Here is a 26,830-nt window from a genome sequence, read left to right on the forward strand (position 1 = left end):
TACTGCATTTTTCATGTTCTCTTGTTTATGCCAAGTTCCTTGCTTACAAGAGTCCTTGTTTCTAGTTTATCTTTTGTTTGCTTCTTTTAGTGTTTCTTTGTACTTTATTTTTTAGTTCCGTTTCACAGCAAATAGAGCTGTTGCTTAAGTTATTTACTTCCTCCTATGTGTTCGGGTCCTACCCTTGCCTGCCACACTGACAAACTTGACACCAGTGAGCTTTGATCTGTTGAAAGGCGCATCTAGTGGTCATACTGGTACACATCATAAGTGATGTTTCCTGGGTTCTATGGGTGTTTCGGGCCTCTCAACATTACACGTCCTTACCTAGATGATCCAGCCCTGTCCCAGCAGCTTTACCCAATCACCACCACTTGTAACCCACAGCCAACTGGCAGCTGTCTCTTCTGCTCCTGTTGGAGTCCTGGTGGCTATACTTTTGTATGGTCCCCTCAGAACACCAGACTGAGCTTTACTGCTGGGCTTTGGGGATCAACTAGCCAACAGGATGGAGCCAACCGTGCTTCCACTGGTCCTTTATGAGCCTGGGCCAGCTTCCTTTTAAAGTGACTTTGTGTGAAAAGTCACTTTAAAACCATAGTGGAAAAATGCAGCTCAAGTTCAGACACGACTTCATCTCAAGGAGCAGAACAATGAGTCCACTGATAACATGTACACATTCCACTTTTTATTTCTACAGAAGTCTGGTGACACCGCAGTGTTACACTACACTGCAAATATGTTTTTACATGTTACCTGCAGGCCTGCACTTCACTCTACTGCTGCACATCAAACCTGAATGCAGGTTCCTCTGCACCAGCTGCAGTGTTTGCTAAGAAAGTGCAAACAGCCCAAATGAATAAAACAGGACAACAAAACTATTTTTTGTAATAATCAGAAATGACAAAGCTATTTTTTAAATAGTGTTTTCATGCTGATTTCAGGTTGGTTTTTTTTTTCATGGTTTTACTGAAACGCAAGCACCAATCAAGAAAATCTTGCATTATCATCAGTACTTAGACAATTAAGCAAACATCATGGCATCTGTTTTAAGCAGCTGCGAAAAAAAATGTGTTTTGGCGACAGCGTGCTAGTGAAGGGTCAGTCTTAAGTAGCTTAACAAGCAACAACAGCTGAAAATGGTGAGGAAGAATGATTGAAGAACTATTCCTCAAGGCCACTTTAAAACATCACAATAAAGTCTGGCTGCCTGGAGGCAAAATATATAGAGATGACATATGGCTCAAGACAGCAACATAGAGGGTGACAGATATCAGAGGTTTTTAATCACGCAGAGAAACAGTGAAGGGCACAAAGTTTGAACATCTTAAAGAAATTAAACAACCGATCAATGTAAAACATCTGTTCCTCCTCATGCACTGTTTCTAGATTCTATCAGTGGACACGCCCCCTCGAAGGTTAAATCGTCTGTCATCAAGGAAGTTAAAAGTTTTTCAAGGCTGAAGGAGGAGAGATGTCTGCTGGTACATCTGCGTCACTCTGCTGCGGTTTGCTGTCTGCCTGCGTCTTGCTGGTCTCTGCAGGTGAGTCTGAGCAGGGTCTGGAACAGGAAACCAGTTCATTCCGCAAGTGTGTTTGCAACTGTTAGGCTTTAAGCTGCAGGAGTGAATATGCGATAACACTGCTGTTTTATATTTTCCGGTCTTTTGAAAATGCCTGTCAGTCTGTGTTCATGGATACTTTAAAACTTGTGCTAAAAAAAACTATAATGCGAGAGGAAGATCAGGTTTACAGAGTGAGGCATCTACACAAAAAATAAATAAATAAACATTTTAAAAAGTTGTAAATGATGTTTTGAATTAATAATTTATAGCTTATGTATTATTTATTTATAACAAAGTATTTTTGTAATATTTAGGAGAATTTAAACGGCAACATAATTTTTGTAAAGGTCAGTTTTTGTTTCTTGATATAAGCCTGCATAGCTATGGGTAGTGTCCAGCAGAGGGACCTGTCACGTAGTTAGCCACAAGCTGCACTTCCAGCTCAGACCCAATTTTGTGGCTCACATGTGCCACAATGCAGCTCTCAATGAAGCGTGAAGCAGCGTGATACAAGACAAAATTAAGGTACATGTTTTAAACTGTACTTTTCCTGGGAAAAATGAGAAGGCATTATTATGACTTATGACACTTGGAAGAAGGCAGCTAAAGAAATCAGAACAAAGTTAAAAATTTTGGCTCACCTGAAGAGCTAAATAATGGCAGTCATGACATAAGACATAAGCACGCTGTAGTACAACGGCATTATGAACCCATTCTAGCAGCCAATCCATGATTCCAGACATTGTTAAACGAACAGATGCTTGTGAAGTGCTTACAACTAACATTTGTGAAGTCATTGCTAAACGACAGGAAAATATTGAAAGGGAAAGAGTACAAGTGATGTTAAACAAAGGGGAATATGGTTCTGTGTTTGGTAATACCGAAACTGAAACATCATTCCCAGATGGTTCGGTTGCATACTCAAAGGCAGATTCTACTGGCAGTCATGAGGTGGAAGCAGAAGCTGAACTTGCAGCCAAAAGCCACAGAAGAAATACTGGCACAAGAAACCAAGATCAGACAAATGGAAATTGAGTGGAAATTAAAGGAATTGGAAACAAAAGCAAGGTTGGAGGAGGAGAAAACTAAACACTATCAGTTAAAGGCAGACAGTGAAGTGAAAGTAGCAGCTGCCCTACGAAGAGCCTTTAGTGCTCAAAACGACATTGAAAGCCATGATCTAGCATCCTGCCACAACTTAGAAAATTCCGCAAATCTCCCCAACAGCGCGACACAACTTTTTTTTTTGTTATCATCTATTGTCCACCTGGGCCTTACACAGAGTTTCTGCCTGATTTCTCAGACTTTTTATCTGATTTAGTTCTCAGCTCAGATAAAACAATTATTGTGGGTGATTTTAACATCCATGTAGATGCTAAAAGTGACAGCCTCAACATGGCATTTAATCTGTTATTAGACTCAATTGGTTTCTCTCGAAATGTAAAAGAACCCACCCACCACTTTAATCACACTCTAGATCTTGTTTTAACATATGGCATAGAAACTGAACATCTAACAGTGTTTCCTGAAAACCCTCTCCTGTCTGATCATTTCCTGATAACATTTACAATAATTGATTACACAGCAGTGGAGAGTAGACTTTATCACAGTAGATGTCTTTCTGAAAGTGCTGTAACTAAGTTTAAGAATATAATCCACCCACTGTTATCATCTTCAATGCCCTGTACCAACACAGAGCAGAGCAGCTATCTGAACGCTACCCCAACAGAGGTCGATTATCTTGTTAATAATTTTACCTCCTCACTGGCGATCGTGGCTCAAGAGTTGGGCGTTCGCCTTGTAATCGGAAGGTATCCGAGCCCCGGCTTGGATAGTCTCAGTTGTTGTGTCCTTGGGCAAGACACTTCACCCGTTGCCTACTGGTGGTGGTCAGAGGGCCCGGTGGCGCCAGTGTCCAGCAGCCTCGCCTCTGTCAGTGCGCCCCAGGGTGGCTGTGGCTACAATGTAGCTTGCCATCACCAGTGTGTGAATGGGTGGATGACTGGATATGTAAAGCGCTTTGGGGTCCTTAGGGAATAGTAAAGCGCTATATAAATACAGGCCATTTACCACTACGTACGACTCTGGATACTGTAGCTCCTGTGAAAACTAAGGTCTCTAATCAGAAGTACCTGACTCCGTGGTATAATTCTCAAACACATAGCCTAAAGCAGATGACTCGTAAGCTGGAGAGGAAATGGCGTGTCACAAATCTAGAGGATCATCATTTAGCCTGGAGAAATAGTTTGCTGCTTTATAAGAAAGCCCTCCACAAAGCCAGAACATCTTACTATTCGTCACTGATTGAAAAAAAAAAAAGAACAACCCCAGGTTTCTCTTCAGCACTGTAGCCAGGCTGACAAAAAGTCAGAGCTCTTTTGAGCCAACAATCCCTTTAACGTTAACTAGTAATGACTTCATGAACTTTTTCACAACTAAAATTTTTATCATTAGAGAAAAAAAATACCAACAATCATCCCACAGATGTAATATTGTCTACAGCTACTGTCATGGTCTGGCTGGTGGACCGTGGGGATGTGGGGAAAGGAGGACCCAAAACGCAGACTCTGCGATGCAAACAGTGCTCTTTATTTACAGTGAAAAGCTGTAAACACAATAACTCCCCGTTGCTCCCTTGAACCCTGTGTGCGTGCTTCCCCCCGACGTCTGTGCTCGTGCTCCCCGCTGTTGTGTTTCTGCACACCCCGTGCGTGCTGCCTTTCTGGACCACTCTTCCTCCTGCAGGGAAACCATAGAAGCAGCCGTCAACACTAACCTTCGGCGGGCATATATGAACAGCACTGACATATGCTGAGACACACACTAACTTAGTACGATAACTCAATGATCCCGCACCGGTGGGAGCTCCAACACTCTCCTAAGTAGCTCCCCCGACGAGCCCTGATCACCAACAGGTGTGGCAGAAACTTAAGGTGTGGCCAGTCCTCCCGCAGGGCCACACCCATCAGGCCTGCAGGTGGCTGTGCTCCATCCTCCAGCCACACCCACAGACATACACACCTACACACCCACACCCTGCCTATACATACGAGTGGAACACAGACTAACACAGCATTGTGCAGAAAAACACACACATCACCAAATAATAATAATACTACTACTACTAATAATTAGAGATGGCACGATACCACTTTTTTATGTCCGATACTGATATCATAAATTTAGATATCTGCCGATACCGATATGAATCCGATATAGTGTTTTTTAATCAACAAAACTGTTTTTTAAAATATCTTGCTGCATTTTGCAAGTCTGCAAGTTCATACTCAAGTTTAAAACAACAACTACACTAAAGCTATTCTGTTATACCTGTATACAAAAAAAATATTTCATAGTTCAGCAATACTGATCAATCTAATAAACTTAGACCTACACCATCCTCCCTATTCTGGTATTTTAAAGAGTACTTAGCGTAAATATTAAGCAACCTAACTAATAGGGTTCCAACTCCCAGCAACAACAAAAATAAATAAATAAAAAATAGGGAACCACCCCTCACGCGCCACCTCATGATGCTTAATCGACGTAATCAACCTTAATTTGATGCAGTGTGAAAGAAAATGCACAGAAATCAATTATTTTTCAAGAAATATTAAATAGATTCAACATCTTTCTTCAACAAAATTGCAGACTGCACAGATGGTACCTTCCCAAAGTAAAAAGTACTATAGCTTACTAGGGTATATATATTAGACTTAATCACTATATACAGTAATTGATTTCTATTCATTTTACATCAAATTAAAACTTTGGGTGTCAGATAATTATTTATTAAAAGCTAGACATTTTAAATGAGAATAAGAAAGAAAAGTATGTCTTTGTGCCCCCCTTTCCCAGTTAATGCCCTATCGGCCCCCCTGGCTAAACTTTGCTAGATCCGCCCCTGCACAGTTACCAGCCGTCAGCTACGTAGAAAAAGATCCTGGTGTAGAAATTAATATTTAAATAAATTGTAACAACAGCTTATCAAGCTTAAACGTGCTGCTGTTGTTCAGCCGCTGGTTTGCTCTTTCTGGCGCAAAGTGGACCAAAAACAAATGAGAGACGGACTCGCGACAGAAAAGCCGATCAGCTGATCATTTAAGCAGTTTCACGATTGAAGTAGCAGCCGGAGAGCGAGAGGCAGTCGCTCGTTAAGCTTAACGTGGGAATGCTTTACAAACATTCAGAGATGGACTTACACACTTGCTTTACTTCTCTCGGGGATAACTTTGTCGTAGATGAAATGCCAGGTTGCTAGCGAAGCTCCAAATGCTATCCAGACCACCAACAGGTCCCGCATGCCACAGCCGCTCTATCACGTGATGCATACTGCTCCGACTGCTAACGTTCTGAGGTGAGTTACGGCGTGTTGCAAGTTTTGTGAGGTGCTTTCGTGATATTTAATGGATCGGATTACATTTTTTATTTTTCTCCGATATCCGATCCAGTAATTTAGGTCAGTATCGGACCGATACCGATACGTAATATCGGATCGGTCCATCTCTACTACTAATAATAATAATAACAACAACAACATTCAAAACTGCTCAAGGACCCCCGAGTCCTCCAGAGCCGGGTCCGTGACAGCTACTCTTAGTACCATTGATGTTAAGTTAGACTCTTTTTCTCCAATTGATCTTTCTGAGTTAACTTCAATAATTACTTCCTCCAAGCCATCAACGTGTCTTTTAGACCCCATTCCTACAAAACTGCTAAAAGAAGTCCTGCCATTAATTAATTCTTCGATCTTAAATATGATCAACCTATCTCTAATAATCGGCTATGTACCACAGGCCTTCAAGGTGGCTGTAGTTAAACCTTTACTCAAAAAGCCATCTCTAGACCCAGCAGTCTTAGCTAATTATAGGCCAATCTCCAACCTTCCTGCAGTGAAATAGGACACACACACCCCCGGACCTTACATACACAACACAGACATCACATGGGGATACAGGTCGGAGATCGGTAGCGTTACAGAAAACAAACGCTGAAATATACACTACAATGGGAAAGTACAAGAGGAAAAAAAGAGACCTCTACTCTTGTTGGGCTCCTGGGAGGATAGCATGAGAACAGGAAACAAAAAAACTCCTCTGCACAAAAAAGCACATAAATGTCCAGAGCACAACAGTATGGAACACGTGACAAGCCACAGGGTCGGGTGGGGGGTGAAGAGTAATCCGACCCAAACACAGCAGCCATCCTGCCCAGCGCTACCATTCCACCGCGGGCTCAGACCCGCCGTGTTCCCAGGAAGGAACAAGCATCGAAGGCGCTTGGAAAGGGAGGGGGGATGAGTGTGTGCATATCAGTGTATATGTATGTGTGCGCGTGTCCAGAGTTCAGCTGAGACAGTGTCCTTCGCCCTGCTAGGCTAAGTAAACAGTCTGCCAGCCAACCCAGGTGGCCTTGCATGGAATGGGAAGGAACAGTCTAAACACAGTCGTTATCAGGGTGTTTTTTGTTCGGCTCCAGCCTTGCAACCGCAGCTGGCACCGAAAGGGTATCTGCATGAAGTGATGGTGCTTTTTACTTTAGTGCGAACAACTCATATGAATTTTAAAGCAGTTCTACAGTCCAACACTGGTCTCTCAATCTCCCGTTGGAGAGCCGTGAGCTTCGCCATACTTGAGTTCTGTGATGTTGTCATTCTTGTGCTCAAAGAGCCGATTCTGAGAACTCACGACCACAGTGAGCCTCCCCAAGGTGTAATCCAGTCTGCACTCAGAGATCTTATTATGAATATTCGCAGCAGCCGTAGCTTTTCCAAGATCTTATCCATGCTGCACTCAATGAGCCCATTTTGAGAAACTCACGCCTCTCCCATCGTTTCAATCCCAGCGGGCAGCCTTGTGGGGGTTTCTTAAATCTTCGATAAGTCAGGGCCAAGCCAGCTCTGATCAGCCAGAACGCCTGTTACCATGGTTCCGAATAGGTAGATATCTTCAGCACTTAGGCTCACCCAAGCCCAAACTTCTCGTTGAGAAAGGGGTGTCAATTGCATTTAGGGACCAGTTGATCAAATCCATAATTCCTCTTTTAGGTTTTAGAGAACAGACTGTGAGAGAATGTTCCAGGGTAAAGTAATACAAAAAACACGAGACTAGACAAGGACATAAAAGGCTAAGCAGGGAAGCTAAGGGAGAGGAGGAGAGGAGAAAAGTGGGACCGCCTTCGTCAAGAGCAATGGCTTATTTGAAGAGTTTCAGTCAGGTTTCAGAGCTCATCACAGCACAGAAACAGCTTTAGTGAAGGTTACAAATGATCTTCTAATGGCCTCTGACAGTGGACTCATCTCTGTGCTTGTCCTGCTAGACCTTAGTGCAGCGTTCGATACTGTCGACTATAATATCCTATTAGAGCGATTAGAACATGCTGTAGGTATTACAGGTACTGCACTGCAGTGGTTTGTATCATATCTATCTAATAGACTCCAGTTTGTACATGTAAATGGAGAGTCCTTTTCACACACTAAGGTCAATTATGGAGTTCCACAGGGTTCAGTGCTAGGACCAATTCTGTTTACATTATACATGCTTCCCTTAGGCAGCATCATTAGAAGACATAGCATACAGTTTCACTGCTATGCTGATGACACCCAGCTCTATCTGTCCATGAAGCCAGATAACACACACCAATTAGTTAAACTGCAGGAATGTCTTAAAGACATAAAGACTTGGATGGCCGCTAACTTTCTGCTTCTTAATTCACCTGGTCCAGTCACCAGTCACCTTTCTCACTCACTATGTGTTAATAGACCTCTCTGCATTGAATCATATCTGTTATTAACCTCTGTCTCTCTTCCACAGCATGTCTTTATCCTGTCTTCCTTCTCTCACCCCAACCTTTTTAACAGCCTACAAGTTTTTTTGTTTCTTTGTAAATATGGCCCTAAATATCAATGAGACCCTTTAAATGTTACATAATGTTATATAATTATAAAATGTTTCCTTCAGTGACAACTTTTATTCAAGATTTAGCACATGCATGTTTCCAAATTTCAGCAACATTTTGAATGCAGGGGTATTTTTACAGAGTGGCTTTGTTTTCAAATGTGAAATATAAATATATCCACACTGCACATCAAACACACAACTCGCTCCCGAGAGAGTATATTTATTAACAGTGTCAGGATCTTACACTTTGAGTTTTCTTGTGTCCTTGTGATTTTCTATTATGATTTGTTCTAAGTTCACTTAGTTGCCCTAGTTTAGTGTCTTAGTTTGAGTTTCTTGTATTCTCTCTAAATTTCCTGTGTTACGTTTAAGGTCCGCATCTTGGTGTCAGTGTTTTCAGTTTCGTGTCCTCTCCATCCTGTCATGTGTAAATTCCTCAGCTGTGTTCCCTGTTTGATTCCACTTCCCTCATTATCTTCTGTGTATTTATGTCAAAGTCTCCCTCTGTTCCATGTCGCGTCGTCCCTCAGTGTTGTGTGCGTTTCCCAGTGATTTCCCTGTGCCTCCTTGTGAGTTAGTTTTAGTTCATCCCAGTGTAGTTTTGTATCGCCCTTTTCCTTTCTGTTAATAAAGCCGTGCTTTGAGTTCATGCACGTGTGGAGGAAAACCTTTTTCTCTTAGATTCTTCCTCTGATTGGCTGCTGGATAGGTAAACAGTCGTACTTTGATCCTCTTAACCTCTCTGCTCTGTGTTGTTTCCTCTTTCAGTCCATAGAAACATCACGGTTGAGCCCGGACAGAATGTCACTCTGCCATGTCGAGCTCCAAACAACACCTCGTCCATCTGCGTAGCAGAGTGGAGCAGGGCTGACCTCGGGACAGATTATGTCCTTTTTTACAGAGAGAAGCGAATTGATCCAGACAACCAGCATCCATCCTTTGTGAACCGGGTAGATCTGCAGGATGGGGAGATCAAAGATGGAGACGTGTCTTTGATTCTGAAGCATGTGAGGGCGAACGACACTGGAACGTACCATTGTCGTGTCGTTAAATGCCGTCAACGGCAGAGTCTTAATATTCCAACTCCCCCCATCAGCAGCATCCAGCTGACTGTTGTTGATCCTTCAGGTGAGTGAGTAGAGTTCAGTATGTGTCTGTGATCAGAGGTGAAGCTGCTTCCTGGTTGTTGATCAGACTTTGTATTTTATTTACCATTTGTAGAAAGCAGCTGGGTCTACTGTACTATGAAGAAAGTTGAACTTACCCAGTATACTGTCTGTTGAAACATCTACCCAGGTTTTATCAGTTCAGCTGAGAGCGTGTTCAGAGGGGGTGTACGGGATGGGGTTGGCACTGATCACAAACTGGGATTTTTATCTTTCCTTGTAAAGAAAATATTGAAAATCATGCAGTGTCAGTAAACCCACTCAACAACAGAGTGATGTTGTTTTATATGGTATTTTTTGGATGTCCAGTTTTGGTCCACTGAAGGGGCTGTTGTGGATGTCTTTTCAATGTCAAACTTTATATTCATTATAGGCTCTGCTGTAGGATGTTTTCTGTGTGAAGGAATGCAGAGTTATCAGCAGACAGCTGCAAGATGGCGTGTGAATGTCATAGTACAGGCCTCAGGTCTGTGATCACATACCTGACAGCTGACACCTGTTTCTTACCTCCAGGTCTACAAGGAGGCGTCAGCAATGGAGGAAGCATGATTGCATGTGTTGGACTTATAGCTGGTCTGTTTGTTCTTGTTGGTGAGTTTTGATCCGTAGAAAACCTGCCTGGAAATGTCTTGGAATTTTAAAAAAAATGTTTATCTTTAATTTTCCAGCTGAACTCTGAGTCAACACTGTTGTCATTCAGGATTTGAAAGATTCCCACAACTGGAAAGATTCCAATGAATGTCAAACCCACTCGTCGTCACGCTCATCAACCAACAGGAGGTGATGTTATAATAGAAAATTCAGTGATAGCAAATTGTGTTTTAATTCAGAGAAGCAACACGTTTTGATAATATTTAGGTTAGGAGCACTGATCCTGCGTTCAAACCTGAGCAGGACCCTCCCACCAGTGCAAACAAATGTTAATTTACTGTAACTTTTAACCCTTGACCTTTATTTGTTGAACTACAAAAGTCCAGCTTGTTCATTATTCTCTGCAATGTCACGAGCCATTAAAAATCAGATGAAAAGTTTTGCAGTAACATGTGTCCTACATTTATTTTGTATTTTTTAAATGTAACATTTCATTTTTACTGTGTACTGAAAACAACAGCTGAATATAATGCATAATGCTGTGAGAAGTCTTTTTTTGTCTGAATGTTTAATCTGATTTAGACTTTGATCTAAACCCTGGATTCATCAAAAAAAATGAGTACTAAGGGAAAAACACAATTACAGCTTATCACTGTCTGACAGAAAAAGGTTTATAAATCTGGCTTCTTATCATGTTTGTGTAGTGTGCTTGGCTCTAAGTCACCATTCTGACATCCATCTGTGATGAAAGACAATCCCAGGAAGCTCTTATTACAGAGTGAAGAGTACCACTGCCTAACTGGAGGGTTGTCACAGTTGGTGCATGGCTGTTATTGCACAGTGATTACCAACAGCATACACGTAAATGTAAATTTATAATACATGAGCTTATAAAGACAGACACAGGCCTGCAGTAATGAGTTATAACACATTTTTATTTATTTAAATAATACCTTCTGCTCAGAGTTCTCCTCTCTGTGTGGTTTTATTTCCTGTGATTTCAGTTTCAGTCTGTTTCAGTTAAACAGACTGAGCCCTGGTACTAACATGACTTTAAAGTTGTTACTCTGAAGATACTCTGAACTTCTTTCTGTACACAGATCTGTGTCTGTAACTGAGGTTGACCTTTGCCACCAGAGGGAGAATACAGTAAAAATACAGTAACTGACTTCAGCTCAAGCCCAGACAGGACTGTGCCTGTAGGCACCAGTGAAATATGCACTTTTATTTCTAATTAAGTCATTTCACTTATGCATGAATACCCCAGTCTTTCATTCCCCTGCAGACATTTGGATCAGGCAGTGTCTGAGTTTTTCATAAACAGTAGGTCACATGAAGCCTGCTCATTTTGCTGCAATGTTTAAAATGTTTCACTTAGTTTAAGAATGATCAGTTAACCTGATGTGGGTGAATAACCCCACTAAACCATCTTAGCATAGGTTGTATTGTAAAGCTCTACTCCCAAAAAATACAAAAAGAGCTTAGTGTACTTGTTCTGCTATGAAACTGGGCAACCAAAAAGAGCTGTGGGCTCCTCATTCAGTTTGTATGTGTGGAAAACCTGCGAGTGTGGACAAAGAGATTTTTCTGGATTTTCTTATTCCAGTGATAAGATAAGATGACCTTTATTAGTCCCGCAGGTGGGAAATTTGCTTCATTACAGCAAAAGTGCAAAGCTTTGTAGCAGAAATTAGAAAACACTGGAATGCAATAAAATAAAATAAAATATATGATATGATATGAAGGGATATGTTTTTGGCATTATTTCTGTAAGCAGTTGCAAATCTAAATCTTCTGTCAGTTACCCCAACCTTCATCAGCAATGACACCTGTACCACATTCAGACGAAACACCGCTTCCCAGCTTTACCGGTTTAGTTAATGAGAGAAATGTGTCTAATGAGGTTTTGTCTCCAGATTGTTGAAATGCCATCTTTTTGCCATAAAAAACTGACTTGTAGTGAAAAAAGAGAAAGAAAATCACATTTCTTTGGCCAGAACTGTACACAGTTGAATATTTTATTGGTGCTTCTGAACATCATTGAATTGGCTTTGATTCATTATATTCTGGAAAACAGCAGGATTGTTATTTTTTGATGCAGGGTGGTGGGATAAAACCTTGTGTAAGCTTATATTCCTGCAACATCCTCAGATGATCCATTTGCTTACACTTGTCCAAGTTAGGGTCACGGGCTGGGTGCTGGAGTCTACTCCAGCTGTCACAGGACATCACAGACAACCATTCACACTCACACCTTTAGAATAACCAGTTTACCTAACATGAAAATTCCACACAGAAAGACAGTGCTACCTACCATGCTGCCCATCCTCTGACCGTGAGAAGAGTCTGGATGCAGCCAAAATCTCGTTCTTTTTGTCACTACCCACAGCTCGTGACGATAGGTGAGGGTAGGAACGTATATTGACATGTAAATTGAGAGTTTCACTTTTACACTCAGCTCTCTCTTCACCACAACAGGTATAGGGTCCACATCACTGCGTCCGCAGCACCAATCCATCTGTCGATCTCCAGCTCCCTCCTCCCGTCACTCGTGAACAAGACCCCGAGATACTTAAACTCTTCCAATTGGGGCAAAAACTCGTCCCTGACCCAATGGCGTGTCCAGCGGGGTGGCCTGGGGGGGCACAGGCCACCCCCCAAACCAGACTGGCCACCCCAGGTGCCACCCCAAAGGCAAAACAATAAAATTCAATCAAATATCAAATGTCCGATTATGTTTTCACGGTGACGCTCAGATATCCGAGTGTAAGTGAATGCAGCATCGCTTCTGCGCTATGCGCATCACGTTAGCAAAGGTAGGAGAGCCAAGCGCGAAAGATGGCACTGCAGGAAACAATTTTTCGGTGAAAGAAAATGAGGACAGAATAAATGTCCCGGTAAGTAATATCAAGTTTGTTGAGTTTAGTAAACTTCGGTGAAATTAGAATACCAAGGAAAAAAATAACACGTAAAGAATTATTGCAGCTGTGGAATATTTCAGACAGTATGCTACTGAGGGCAGCTAACATAAGAGTTATGAGTTATAAAATGTAATCTAAGTCGTAACATTGCTGTATGGAGCTGCAAATTTGGTTGCAGGTTAACATAGCTGGACTGGGCATCGGGCATATCCCCAGTGACTTATTTTTTATTTTTTTTGTAATGGCATGAACAATGAGAGGTGGTGGATTGGCCAGATGCAGGTCGATGTGTAGAAATAACTCCGTTGTTTGGTGGTGGCTATGACGGGGCTTCCACAGAGGCAACAGGTGGATGAGGGAAGGGGAGGCAGGAGGAGAGACCCGAAGCAGCCGCCAGTCCGAGTGTCAGGTGAACTGAACTTCAGGTAAGAAGTTATGACCTGCAGTCTATCTGGGTCAGATATGAACCAAGTTTAGGTGGAGTTTATTTTCATGTTGCTGACTTTTTACTGTCAGTTGCAATAACTCATACTGCGTTCTAGCCAGCTTGACGGAGTTTTTATACAGCTGGGTGGGTGCTATGATGTTACTGATAGTGAACTTTATTTTATTCATAAGGTTAGTAGAGTTGCCAACGGCTCCTTAAAAAAATGGAATGGTCCCTCATTCAGAGAAAATATTACACGTTTCGTATTGAGCTGAGAAGAGACGCAGTTTGTCCCGGACTTTAGCTAGAATGGAAAAAAGACACAAAGCTGGATTCATTCTGTCTTTATGCTGCACAGCTGCCTCTTCTCCTCTCATTCTCTCCCCCTCCCTCTCCTGTTGCTACTTCAATCATGAAACTGATCAATGATCAGCTGATCGGCTTTTCTCTCTTGTTTGTTTATCGCCCACTTTGCGCCAGAAAGAGGAAACCAGCAGATGTCGCGCTAAACAACAGCAGCACGTTTAAGCTTGATCAGCTGTTGTTAGAATGTATTTAATATTAATTTCTAGTATCAGCTGATGTTTGCTGGAGCCACAGCTGTAAAGCTGCTGGTCATGATGTCTGTTTAGATATGTGGTGAGAGGGAAACATGAAGATGAAACCAGGAGATGTCCTTACTGAATCATCAGAGCTGAACAGGTGATGGAGAAACAGGTTTACCTTTTAGGTGACATGAATGAGTTGAAGTTATCAACTGTTTCTGAGAGATAAATAACACCAGGATCCTTTTTTATGTAGCTGACAGCTGGTAACTGTGCAGGGGCGGGTCTAGCAAAGTTTTGCCAGGGGGCCAGGTAGGGCATTAACAGGGAAAGGCACAAAGAAATACTTTTCTTTCTTATTCTCATTTAAAATACCTAGTTTTTATTAAATAATTATCTAAATCTTACAACCAAAGTTTTTATCTGACGTAAAATGTATAGAAATCATACATATACCAACAAGACTGTACATCACTGTCACAACAGCATTTGTTTTCATTCAAAGTCTTTATGGCTTTACTACCTGGTGGGTCGGTCTGTAGTAAAAATGCCCAATTTTTTTGTCCCAGTCCAGCCCTGCAGGTTATACTGGCAGTGTCACCATGCCAGCTGACTGTATTTCATCATCAGCCAGTGTTGTTCTTTATCAATATTACCAAAGTTTACCATAAGGCAGCATAGAAAGTATTTACTTGCTTTCAGGTTTTATTCAAATGTTAGTCTTTTCATTTGTTTCCCCACTTTTTTCCTGTTTCAAAATCAAACACCAGTTTGTGAGAAGATTATCTTCTTTTTTTAACAGGCAGATAAAGTTTTGCATTGGCATTGGCTAATTTGTCAATTGTTTGTTACAAATGTTCGTATTTTAATTTTCAAAAATGTTTTTGCCCAAAACATATGTGCACTATATGTCAGTAAAAATACTATGCAAATATTGATGTCCTTGAATGCTGAGTAAACACTGACAAAGCACTGATTGTATCTCTTGTACTTTATCAACGCAGTATCTAAAAACTTTGCACCGTAGTGGTTAAAATCTCATTCTAATAAGAGTTAAAAGTGCATTTGGTTATTAGGTTTATAGGATTATTGAATTATGGTTAAGGGTTGGTAGAATTTTTTTTTTTTTAAACATTATCTGCCAATTAAATCTGCCACCCTTCTCCAAATCTGTGCCCCTACCTGGCCCCCCCAACAAAAATTTTCTAGACACGCCACTGCCCTGACCCGGAGTGGGAACTCCACCCTTTTTCCGGCTCAGGACCATGGCCTCAGATTTGGAGGTGCTGATCCTCATTCCCACCGCTTCACACTCGGCTGTGAACCGTTCCAAGGCGAGCTTGAGGCCATCACCCGATGAAGCCAACAGAACCACATCATCTGCGAAAAGCAGAGATGAGATTCTGAGACCACCCAAGTGAAAGCCTTCCGCCACTTGGCTACGCCTATAAATTCTGTCCATAAAAATTGCAAACAAAATCAGTGACAAAGGGCAGCCCTGGCAGTGCCCATCACCCATCAGGAACAAATCCAACAAATGGATTCTGTTCTGTTCTTGTCTGTGAAGTGGAGCAACACAGTTTGAAAGTATTCAGTTTGTGAAACTGTGAAAGAGGTATTTCCACAAGAGGCTATATTGATGGAAATGGTGATCCTGAAATTCTTTGGAGAGGCCAAGGCTGCGACATGGAAAAGGAGACAGAAAGTTGCCCAGATGGCACATGCTCCACTTTGTGTGAGGGTAGATTTTGGTGCATCCTCTTCACAGACATGTTTCTCTGTACTTAAGCCTGAAATACAGTTTGGAAAGATATTTGTGACTTACAATGCGCAGAGGAAGACCTGGCATTGTTCAAAGCCACAAATATCATGTCCTCATAAAACACATTGCTAAATAGCATCTCTTTCAGACACAGACAGACCTCTTCCAGTCAAATGTGCTACAATCATCAGGCCCCCCATCACCGATGACCCAGGAGGGTTCTTCCTGTGAGGACAATGCTGCTGTGGAAAGGAGTATATGCTATATATTTAAAGAGAAGAAAAATCCTCAATCTCTTGCAGAAGATGTCATGTCACAGCAACCTGAACATCAGAAACAGCTCTTTCCTTTGTGCTAGGTGTGCCCAGACCACCTTAAACTTGACGAGGCTGTTCAAATTACAGGATTGTCCACATTATTGTCAGCATGATGGGAATGATTGGGAGTAAGTTGTAATGAATCAGATTAAATCTCAGTGTGGAATTATGACTTTTAATTGCGTTTTACGATAGTTACGGGTCAGAGTATCTGTTAAGAATAACAAGTATCTCTTAAAATGTTTCCAATAATGAAACATTTCAATATAATGTAGACAAAAACGAAAAATAAAAAGATAGTTACGGATCAGGACTCCCCGATCCGTACCACGCATGTGCAGGGGTTTTCTTCTTCTTCTGTTCGTTTAATGGCAGTTTACTCCCCAGTGTAAGAGGATACTGCCACCTGCTGACCGAGCGAATGAACCCTTTTGTAAACTGAATTAGCGTCATTACAACCCCTGTGTGGCCCTGGGACCATAAATGGTCCCTTTAGGTTTTCAGGTACAAGCCATTTGCACTGTGTTGAATGGAATATAGCCAAATCCTCTAAAAAAAAAAAACTTGGCATAATTTCATTTCAAAATTCAAGTCTGACTTCCTTAAATTAGCTTCAGTGGCTAAGCTAACAATACACATCCTCTCCGAGCCCTGGGGACCATTTTTGGCCCATTGACTTCCATTATAAACGCTATTTTTCACTGCAGAATTATTGCCATTAATGTCTTGGTGATTACTTATGTTTCCGTTTCGTTTTGGTCTATGGGCCTTAGAGTTGTAATTTTTTTATTTGTCCACCGGGTGGCGCCCTTGCTCCACATTTGATCCCGGCTGGAAAACAGCGGGCTGCTTAGACAGACCTGCGGGAAACGAAGCCTCATTTCCGGCGTGCAGCAGCGGCTTCGCCCGCTGATCGGGCGGGACCATTTTCGGCCCCTAGGACGTGAGAGGGTGCATTTTTTTTTAGTCAACAGGAAATGACGTATTTGTTGTCACGTGGTATCGGACGTGTGTGCTTAGAATTGTAATTTTTTTATTTGTCCATCATGTGGCGCTCTTGTTTCACATTTGACGCCTGCTGGAAAATACAAGTTTTACAGAGGAAAATCCCACATTCAAAGCAGTGTCTTTCTGCTCAAATGATGAGTTTGGATCATCATCAATGTGTGTGTGTGTCTTAAAAAAAATAAAGGAGTGTGTGTCTAACCTCAGAATCAAAGAGTGTGTGCCTAATTTAAAACGTTTTCTCCTTTTGAAGTCTGCAGTTCAGTGCACCCTGCAATGTAAACAAATCAAATATGAAACGAATACCAAAGCCAAATTAGACTTGTTTTGTCTGCAAGCTCGGGTTGTTTGTGCAGCTGCACTAAAACCGTGGTTATAAGAATGAGCAGTAGCTGGGAGTAATCTTTTTCACAATGGCAAGACGGTACAACGCGGAGGAAGCCCTGCAACTCATCATGGACCCCGACAGCGAGGAAAGTGCCCCATCCTCGGGGGATGAATCGGATACTTCTTCAGAGGAGGAAACGGAGGAGCAGGAGTCCGGTTCCGACTCATATGGATCGGAGTCCGAAAGTGAGAGCGGAGAGGAAGAATCAGCGGGGTGGATCTCAAAAAATGGAACACGGTGGTCACCTACGAACGCTGAGACGTTCCGCTACGTTCCAGCGGCCACGGGACGCACCGGACCCACTTTATACGCCCTGGCCCGGATCAGTGACCCACTATCCAGCTTTTCCCTTTTCCTCACGGATGACATTATCCAGCACATCGTGTCAATGACCAATCTCCAGGGGAGACGTGCTATGGCTGACTGGAGGGACGTGGACAGCGATGAGCTGCGTGCCTATGTCGGACTAATAATTCTGGCCGGTGTTTATCGTTCCCGAAACGAAGCCACGATCAGCCTCTGGAGCAAGAAATCCGGCCGGGTGATTTTTCGTGCAACCATGTCGGAGAAAAGGTTTCGCCACATCACCAGAGCTGTGCGATTCGACGACAGACTTGCGAGACCAACACACTCTGACGACAAACTGGGTCCATTTCGCAAGATCTGGGACATGTGGACCCATCGTCTCGAAATGATGTTCCTCCCAAACAAAGACATTTGCGTGGACGAACAGCTTGTCCGATTCAAAGGGAGGTGCAGCTTCAGGCAGTATATGCCCATAAAGCCGGGGAGGTATGGACTGAAGGTATGGGCGGTGTGCGACGTGGAGACGTCTTATGCCTGGAGGCTGCAGCTGTACACGGGCAAAGCAGCCACTGGGCGCGCTGAGACCAACCAGGGTATGCGAGTGGTTCTGGAGCTGACGGAGGGGCTACAGGGACACAGCGTCACCTGTGACAATTTTTTTACTTCCTACCCTCTGTCAGTGGAGCTGCTGAGGAGAACAAATACCCTGGTTGGCACCATTCGGAAGAACAAGCCCGAGCTTCCGCCAGAACTGCTGCAGACAAGGGGGAGAGGAGTTTTTTCCTCCGTGTTTGCTTTCACCTCCACGCATACGGCCGTCTCATACGTCCCTCGCCGCGGCAAAAATGTGCTCCTGTTGAGCTCCAAACACCGGACTCCAGGAATCTGCGACGGACCCAAGAGAAAGCCGCACATAATAAGGGATTACAACAGATGTAAGGGAGGTGTGGACAAACTCGATCAGGTAGGTGTCAGCATCAGTTGCGCACAAATTTATTCATTCTTGCTCATATATTCTTGTGTAAAATATACGTAGGTTTAATGTTTTTGTGTGTGTGTTTTGTGTTTTTATTAGGCTGTTAACGACTACAGCTGTAGGAGGCGGACGAGACGGTGGCTGTTAGCCCTTTTCCACCATCTGCTTGACATTTCTCTTTATAATGGCTATGTCCTGTGGACCGCGGTGGACCCAGCTTGGCAGCGAAATAAAGGTTACAGGAGGAGGGTCTACATAGAGCAGGTTGGAGAAGCCTTAGTGCAACCATGCATTGCTAGGAGAGAGCGACTTCCCCGCTCTGTCCTCACAGCAGAGTTTGTAAGACAGGCGCAGGCCGCTGCTTCTCCCGATGCTGCAGATCCTTCTCCCGATGCTGCAGATCCTTCTCCCGGTCCCTCTGCAGCCATCAAACCAAAGCTCAGGAGGCAATGTCAGCTGTGCCGAGGAAAAAGAAAGAGGGTCTACAGCGTCTGCCACAAATGTGGGAACGTGACATGCAGGGACCACAGCCTGACCACCTGCAGGAACTGCTCCACCTGAGCAGGATTGCCCCCCAGCCGATCCCCCCCCCCAGCCGATTCCCCCTCACTCCTCTCCAGCCCCCACTCTCACTCATACCTTTCCCCATTCCAAATATTCCAGTATATGTTCATTGTTATATAGTTCTAAAAATAAATGTTTTCTTGTTCAAAGTGATCTTGTATTTTTATTTTCATATTTTTTTTATTTTAGAACACAACAAGGTAATAGTATATAGTGGTAATAAGCAATAAGTAAATAATAAGTGCTAATAAGCAAAAAGTGAAAACATGATCACCATTTATTACATTTACTGTGCTCCTAGAAAAAAATAGTAATAGCGGCGACCCAACCACTTTGCTCCGGGGCTGCTCGACACATACCCGCGAGAGAGGCACTCCTCCCGGGGTGCAGCAGCAGCTTGGCCCGCTGATCGGGCGGGACCATTGTCGGTCCCTAGGGCCGTGAGAGGGTGCATTTTTTTTTTTTAGTCAACAGGGAATGACGTATTTGTTATCACGTGGTATCGGACGTGTGTGCTGGAAAAAGGGGTCCCCGGTGATCGTGCCCCGGTAATCGTCGCGACTTACCCCGGCAAGATGCACTGTTTTCGGCCTAGAGGAGGAGCATTTGCCGCCTGGAGACAATTTTCTGGTCCTAAAAAAAAAAAAAAAAAGGCGATCGAAATGAATGTTGGTGCCAATCTTTAGTCCATCTAAAGGCCTAATTATAATAACAATTGAATATTACTTCAAATGTTTTTTTTGGAAAATATTTAGTTTTTTGTAAAAAAAAAACAGGGCGCTCATGTAATAAAACTGGGATTTAAAGGGTTAAAACAACGAAAATATAATTAAAACTTTATATGAATATTTCAGGGAGAAGTAGTTTTAAAAGACTGACCAATTTAAAGTGGAAAAAAATATGAATATATAATCTTTTTATTGCACTTTTTGGGGCGGGACCATTTTTGGTCCCCAGGGCTCGGAAGGGATGCATTAGTGATAGTCGAGTGTGTTTATGCTTGTCTGTGTGGAGAGGATTGTTGGAATACTGATGATGATGTCTGCTATCACTGTCAATTGTCAGTAAACACTTCATCTGGTTGAGGAATCTTCACGTGACATATTACAAAGTCTGTATTATTAACTCTGTAATTAGGCGCCATTCTTCTTATTTTACGGCGCTGTTGTTCAATCGGGGAACGCTCTCTGTTGAGAAGAAAAGCATGAATTTGTTTGTATACGGATTATCCATTGTTTAAATGTCCCGGTAGTCGAAAAGGAGGCAGAGCTGCTGAGAAATGCCAGGAGCTAACTGGGCGCTAACCGTATCATTCAAATATATTGAATGTCGCAATGCTGGCAAAGAGAGGAAGTGATGTAAGATTTGCGCATGCGGGGTACCGATCGGGTTTCCGGTACGGATCAGGTAGCGACAAGCGCGAACGATCGCATGTCCGCCATTACCTGCCTGAAACCAGAAGTGACGTCATTTTCGCCGAAAATGTAGTGTTTTACTTGTAGGCCTTAAAAGCCTATACTGGTGTTTTTATAAGTCATGTTTGACTTTATGCTTTTCTGAATAGTTTCTGTGATGCTAAGAACTCAAATTGCACTGCTTTAAATAGTTTATTTTGATGCACATGCTGTTTTCTTTGCAAATTTGCATCATAAGATTGTTTTTCGTTTTTTCTGCATTATATAAAAATTGGTGTATCTCAAAAATAAAACTATGAAGACACTCAAAATAAATTTCCTGTGGTTGTAAACTACTTTTTTTGCAACTTTTTTGTATTTAAAGTTTTGAGGGATAAACCTCTTAAATTTCTCCAAGTAGAAATATATGTAAAAAACAAAACAAAAACGATTTTAAATTTTTTTGTAGTTTATTGCACTTTTTTGCAATTTATGTAGTTACTATGGACTTAATGCATACATATTATTAAAATGTGGGCTATAACAGTTGTATTGATGTATAGCAACTTTAAATGCTCCCTAAATGGCACTACAGCCTGTAAAAATATAAAGTAAGCTCTGGCGGCCTTGGTTCTATGGTAGGTCTTAAAGGGTTAAAGAAAACTTGTGGAGGATATATGTAAAACATTTGAGCTGAGAATTGAGGCTCTGTCAAGCTCACTTACTCAAATTTTAATTACTTCATTATTTTGCTGTTATTTCTCTTTCATGCTCAGACATGTGTCTCCCGCCTCTCAGCTTCACTCTTCCCACTATCTGGTTTCTTTACACCGCACACACACCCTCAACCTCAAGTCAAAGCAAGACTGTTTATATCAGTTACCTGACATTTACAGTGTTAGATTGTCTTCCTGACAATATCAGCATTCTTGGATTTTTAACAGCTGAACTTTGAAGTGGATGAAGAGAAAATGAGTGCAGTGACTGAGTCGCTCTGCTGCATTCTGCTGCTTTTTTTCTGCATGTTTTCCCGTAAGTACAAAATAACAGCAGCTCACTAATAACACTAAGAACAATTGATTGATTGGAGGAAGTAAGAAGCTGTGTGGAAATGGAGTAGACTATATCTTGTAGCTAAGTAACACATTTGGCAGTCCTGATATTTATTGCGACTGAAGCGAACCCTAATATAGAAAAAAGTCCACGACAGCTTATCTTTACATTTTTACATGTTGTTACACATTTTATTAATTTGTATGTATTACGTCGACAGCAACAACATAAACTGCTAAAAACTGCAATAAACTCAAAGAAATTACAATCATTTTTGTTTTTGTACACATTTTCTTTACTTACAACAATGTCAAAGGCGTTGAAGAAGAGGCTTGGGGCCACTTCATCCAGAGAACTGCTGCTTACTGGATATTTCCTCTTGTTCAGACTATTCTCTGTAGCGATGACTGTGAGCAGATCAGACCTGTCTGCAGTACTCAGCCCAGCCCATGTGGCACCAACAACCATCCTACATTCAAAGTCACTTATATAACCATTCTTCATCATTCTGATGTTCAGTTTGAACTTCAGCAGGTTGTCTTGATCATGTCTAAATGCCTAAATGCATTTGGTTGCTTCCATTTTATTGGCTAATTAGTCATTTGCATTAACAAACAGATGAATACAAAACGACAGGGATTGACCCAAAGTACTTTTTCGTAAAGGCAGTGAGATTAATAAGGAAAGTATATAAAAACTGATTTGAGAAGGGAATAAAACCTAAGATTTAAATGTAAAATATGATTAAAAATACATGAAATACAGCTCAGGAATCTCTGTTTGGTCCTCACTGTGAAGTGAACAGTTGTATTTTCACCTTTAACCTCTCTGCTCTGTATTGTTTCCTCCTTCAGACCAGGAAACCATCACAGCTGATTCTAAGCAGAATGTCAATCTCACATGTCAGGCACCAAATAACACGGACCCCATCATTGTTGTAGAGTGGAGCAGAGCTGACCTGGTACCAGAATATGTTTTTGTGTATCGGAATGAGAAGCTTGATCTGGAAAACCAGCATCCATCCTTTAAGAACCGTGTGGATCTGCGAGACAGACAGATGAAGGACAGAGACGTGTCTTTGATTCTAAAGAATGTGACGATTAATGACACTGGAATATACGAGTGTCATGTCTTCATGAGTGCAACAAAAGTTCGTCTGAAGACCAAACCCATCTGCAACATCACCCTGAGAGTTGTTCCTCCAGGTGAGTGAGTAGAGTTGAGTGTGTGATCAGAGGTGAAGCTGCTTCCTGGTTGTTGATGTTTGTTTCTAAAGATGTTGTTGATGAGACTTTGTAGAAAGCAGCTGGTCTGAGTGATGTGATCAGAGTGCAGTAGATAATGTCTGACAGCAGTTTGAAGAGGAAATGGATTCTGTTCTGTTCTTCACTCATCACCTACCTGACAGCTGACACCTCACACCTGTTTCTCACCTGCAGGTCAGCCAGGAGGAGACACAGAGGATGGAGGGAAGGAGGATGGATCTGTTGGACTGAAAGTTGGCCTGCCACTTTTAGGTGTGCTACTTATTGCTGCTGCTGTTGTTGTTTTTTGATAAAGAACAAGGTCAAGATTTATACCAATCTGGGCACGCAGTAGAGAATGAGCTGTAGACTTCAATCATGTAAAATGTGTTTCATCTCTGTCAAACCTTTTTGTATTATTGTGTTTATCAGTGGCTCTGTGAGCTTCAGTGTGTTCGTGTGTATTTTGTTTCAAGGTGCTGCTTAGTCTTTAACAATGCTCTGTAGTCAAAATGTTTAAAATGAGTCGAAGGTTTTCTTTTTTAAATATGTTCAGAAAGTGTGTGGGAAAGTAATTATTGGATATTAAGTAGCGGAATTTCAAGAGCAGGACCACGTCTCCAACACGCTCCTTCCGGTTCTCATCTAGATAGGTTCCCCCAGTTCTGCAAGTTGTTGATTCTCATTTACGTGCCTCACCCTCCCTTCCTCCCTTTTTCAATTCTGTAACTTCTTCACTTCTATTAGGTACATGGGGATCAGGGGCCATGGAACCCCTGATAACCATAACCAGGCCCAGGAACCGACGCCAATCCCTTTCAAGGCCTTCCCCAAACCACAGGTCAATTCATGTCCAAGAATTAACCTTTACCTACTTATGGATGGCGGTGTTCCAGTTTGACCACTTGGTGGCAGCTTTGTGTCTCTCTTATAATGCTGCTGTATGGTAGGCTTCAAAAGCCGAATGTTTTTGAGCTTTAAATCAGCCGAGATCCTTTGAATCTACCATTGTCTGTGCTTTGCTCCATTTTCCATGAATATTTCTTGAATTTCCCCTCACCCCAACCAGTCGCAGCAGATGATTGCGCCTCTCTGGTTTTGTTGGAGGTTTCATTCCTTATGAAGGAAGGTTTTCCCTACCCACTGTCACCCAACGCTTGGTCACAGTGTGTCATCTGTTTTTTGGGGTCTTCTCTGTACTATTGTAGGGTCTTTATCCTTAAATACAAAATCCCCTGGAGGTGATTGCTGTTGTGATTTGGTCCTCTATAAATAAAATTGAATTTAACTGACCAGACTGTAAACTGTTTCTTTTCTCGTGTTCAGCCACTGCTGGCAGAGAGAAAGAAAGTAAAACCTAAAAGGGAGTATCCTTCATCAAAGCTCCACCCTCTCGTAGAATATGGTCACACGTACACGGGTTTTTTGAAAAGATTTTTCTATGCATCTTTCGTCCAAAACGTAAACTGCATTTTCAATCACTGAAAACCGAGATTTTTATCAACTCCTGCCGGGGTGGAGATTTTTGAAAACTCAGTTTTTACATGTGGACGAGGAAAACGGAGATTTAATCTGATTATCTACAGTTTTTACACGCTTATATATACACACAAAGTTACTGTACCTCCATTTAGAAAGACAGAGGCGTCAGGGTGAACTTCTACATTCACACACTGATGTCGTCGTCAGTTTTTAACAAACTTGATTTTTTTTAAAAGTTAAATTTAGGCCTGCTGTATGGATTTTGTTCATTCCTAAGTTGTGAGTCTACACCAGCCAAAATACTGTCTTTTGTTATTAAAGAAAAACTTTTCAGAAGTACTGCATAAAACCCTCTTTACTGTTTCCCTCCCAGGCTTCTAGACTTCTTATTGGACAACATTTCCACAGGGCTAGGATCTGGCATGTTCTTGACAACATTTGACTGTGTTTTTTGCATTTAAATTGGACAGAGATATTTTTCAAAACTGCACCTGTGGACGGGATACTTAAAAAAAAAACGTACACATAAAATCTCTGTTTTTAAAAGTACCCGTGTACGTGTGGACGCAGTCCTAGATTCATCACAATTGGACTGTTAGTTTTTTTAAGTAAGGGGTGTCCAACTCCAGTTCTCGAGAGCTACTGTCCTGCAGCTTTTAGATGCATCTCTACTCCAACACAGCTGAATCAAATGGTTGGATTACCTCTTCAGCAGGCTATCAAGTTTGGCAATGGCCTGATAACAAGCCATTCATTTGATTCAGCTGTGTTGGAACAAAACCCCCCTTAAAGAACTACCGGACCAAACCGGTTTCATTAAAGGTAGGCACTCATCAACAAATACACACAGAATACTTAATTTTATAGACTATTCATGTAGTAAAAACACTGAAACCACGATATTGTCTCTAGATGCAGAAAAATACATTTATTTATATTTGCAACTTTACACAATTTTGGTTTTGGAGACTCTTTCATAAACTGGTTGAAAATATTACATAATTGCCCAACAGCCTGTGACAGCACAAATGCCCAAACATCCCCCAGCTTCTGTCTCCCCTTCACTGTTTGCAAATTTTATTTAAACACAAACAGCAGCAATCAGACAGGCTACAGTAATTAAGTGCAAAAAATGCACAAATGTAAAACATAAGATCAGTCTTTATGCGGATGTGTTACTTTTTCTCCAACACTCACAAACCACTCTCTGAGGTAATTACATTAATAAACTTATTCTCAAGTGTTTCATATTATTTGATAAACAGTTCTTCCTATTAATTGCTCCTTCAAAAATTCTTCTACCCCGCTGCAATTTGGAAATATTAAATATTTAGGTATTAATGTTATTAATGAAACCACATCCCACTTAATAAAGAAAGTAGAAGATGATCTGTCTAGGTGGAAATCTCTACCCATATCACTCATGGGAAGGGTTGTGTCAGTAAAAACTATGGTCTTGCCAAGACTCAATTATTTATTCTTAGTTATTCTGAATAAACAATCAGTAGACACGTTTAGATCTGTTCCGACGACCATTTATAAATTCCTTTAGAAAGATACACCAACGTGTATCAGTCTAAAAATGCTTTAAAGGACCAAGAACAAAGGAGGACTAGATCTGCCTAACTTTCAACACTACCTCCTAGCCAACAGGCTACAATCATTTTAGCATAGTTTAAAAATACCATCTAAGATGAGCCCTGGCTAGATGTAGAACAAGCACTTTGCAACAATATAGATTGCAGACCTACCATTTATCAGGTCAAACATTAAATGACATGAATGCTTTAAAAGTATCAACATCGGCTCCTCTCTGACAGCATGATGGGAGTTTCTAAAAATGACCTAGTTTTCATGAATCCCATGCAAATGTACACCCATCTGAACAATAGTGATGGGATTTTCGGCTCTTTTTAGAGAACCGGCTCTTTCGGCTCGGCTCACTAAAAAGAGCTGGCTCTTTCGGTTCCAAGCCGGCTCTTCAGGTTGATTTGTTGCTTTAATTAATTTATTATTAACAACAATATAAAATTATGCACAAAAAGAATTACTAATGTAAAAAAAATGTGGTTTTATTTATATATGTTTATATATAAATATATACAGTGGCACCTAGAGACAAAGCACCTACAAACTCCAAAGCCACATTTCTAGCGTTAACTGAACTTCCAAAACAGAGCTACCTAGATCACTTAAATGACACAAAGCATATGTGTATTGTTTAT

The 26,830-nt window shown here is 41.7% G+C and overlaps 2 protein-coding genes across 6 annotated transcripts in view; both read left to right on the plus strand.

Moving 5' to 3' along the window:
• Positions 1-24,416, plus strand: part of LOC309695661 (butyrophilin subfamily 2 member A2-like) — a 101,285-nt gene extending 76,869 nt beyond the window's left edge. Inside the window, exons 1-3 of one of the 2 annotated variants that reach the window (XM_082516444.1) lie at positions 21,662-21,858; positions 22,734-23,084; positions 23,319-24,416. In XM_082516444.1, the coding sequence (XP_082372570.1) occupies positions 21,798-21,858; positions 22,734-23,084; positions 23,319-23,434 (528 nt within the window). In that variant the 5' untranslated portion in view covers positions 21,662-21,797 and the 3' untranslated portion in view covers positions 23,435-24,416. Of the gene's footprint in view, positions 1-21,661; positions 21,859-22,733; positions 23,085-23,318 lie in introns of those variants that run through there. The other variant, XM_082516443.1, reaches the window with a different exon arrangement.
• Positions 1,472-12,799, plus strand: LOC309695761 (butyrophilin-like protein 2). 4 transcript variants are annotated; one of them, XR_014273223.1, is made up of 5 exons: positions 1,472-1,544; positions 9,233-9,592; positions 10,144-10,221; positions 10,299-10,410; positions 12,700-12,799. XR_014273223.1 is itself a non-coding variant. In XM_082516634.1 (5 exons), exons 1-4 carry the CDS (start codon positions 1,475-1,477, stop codon positions 10,366-10,368), a joined length of 546 nt encoding a protein of 181 aa, XP_082372760.1. In that variant the 5' UTR covers positions 1,472-1,474; the 3' UTR covers positions 10,369-10,410; positions 12,700-12,799. The 4 variants fall into 4 exon arrangements, 3 of the variants coding, with proteins under 3 accessions (XP_082372760.1, XP_082372761.1, XP_082372759.1); XM_082516634.1 differs by having other exon boundaries at positions 10,331-10,410; XM_082516635.1 differs by lacking the exon at positions 12,700-12,799 and having other exon boundaries at positions 10,299-10,670.
• Positions 24,417-26,830: the final 2,414 nt, after the last annotated feature.

This window comes from Aulonocara stuartgranti (assembly GCF_965226115.1).
Source record: "Aulonocara stuartgranti genome assembly, chromosome: 3".
Taxonomy (NCBI): domain Eukaryota; kingdom Metazoa; phylum Chordata; class Actinopteri; order Cichliformes; family Cichlidae; genus Aulonocara; species Aulonocara stuartgranti.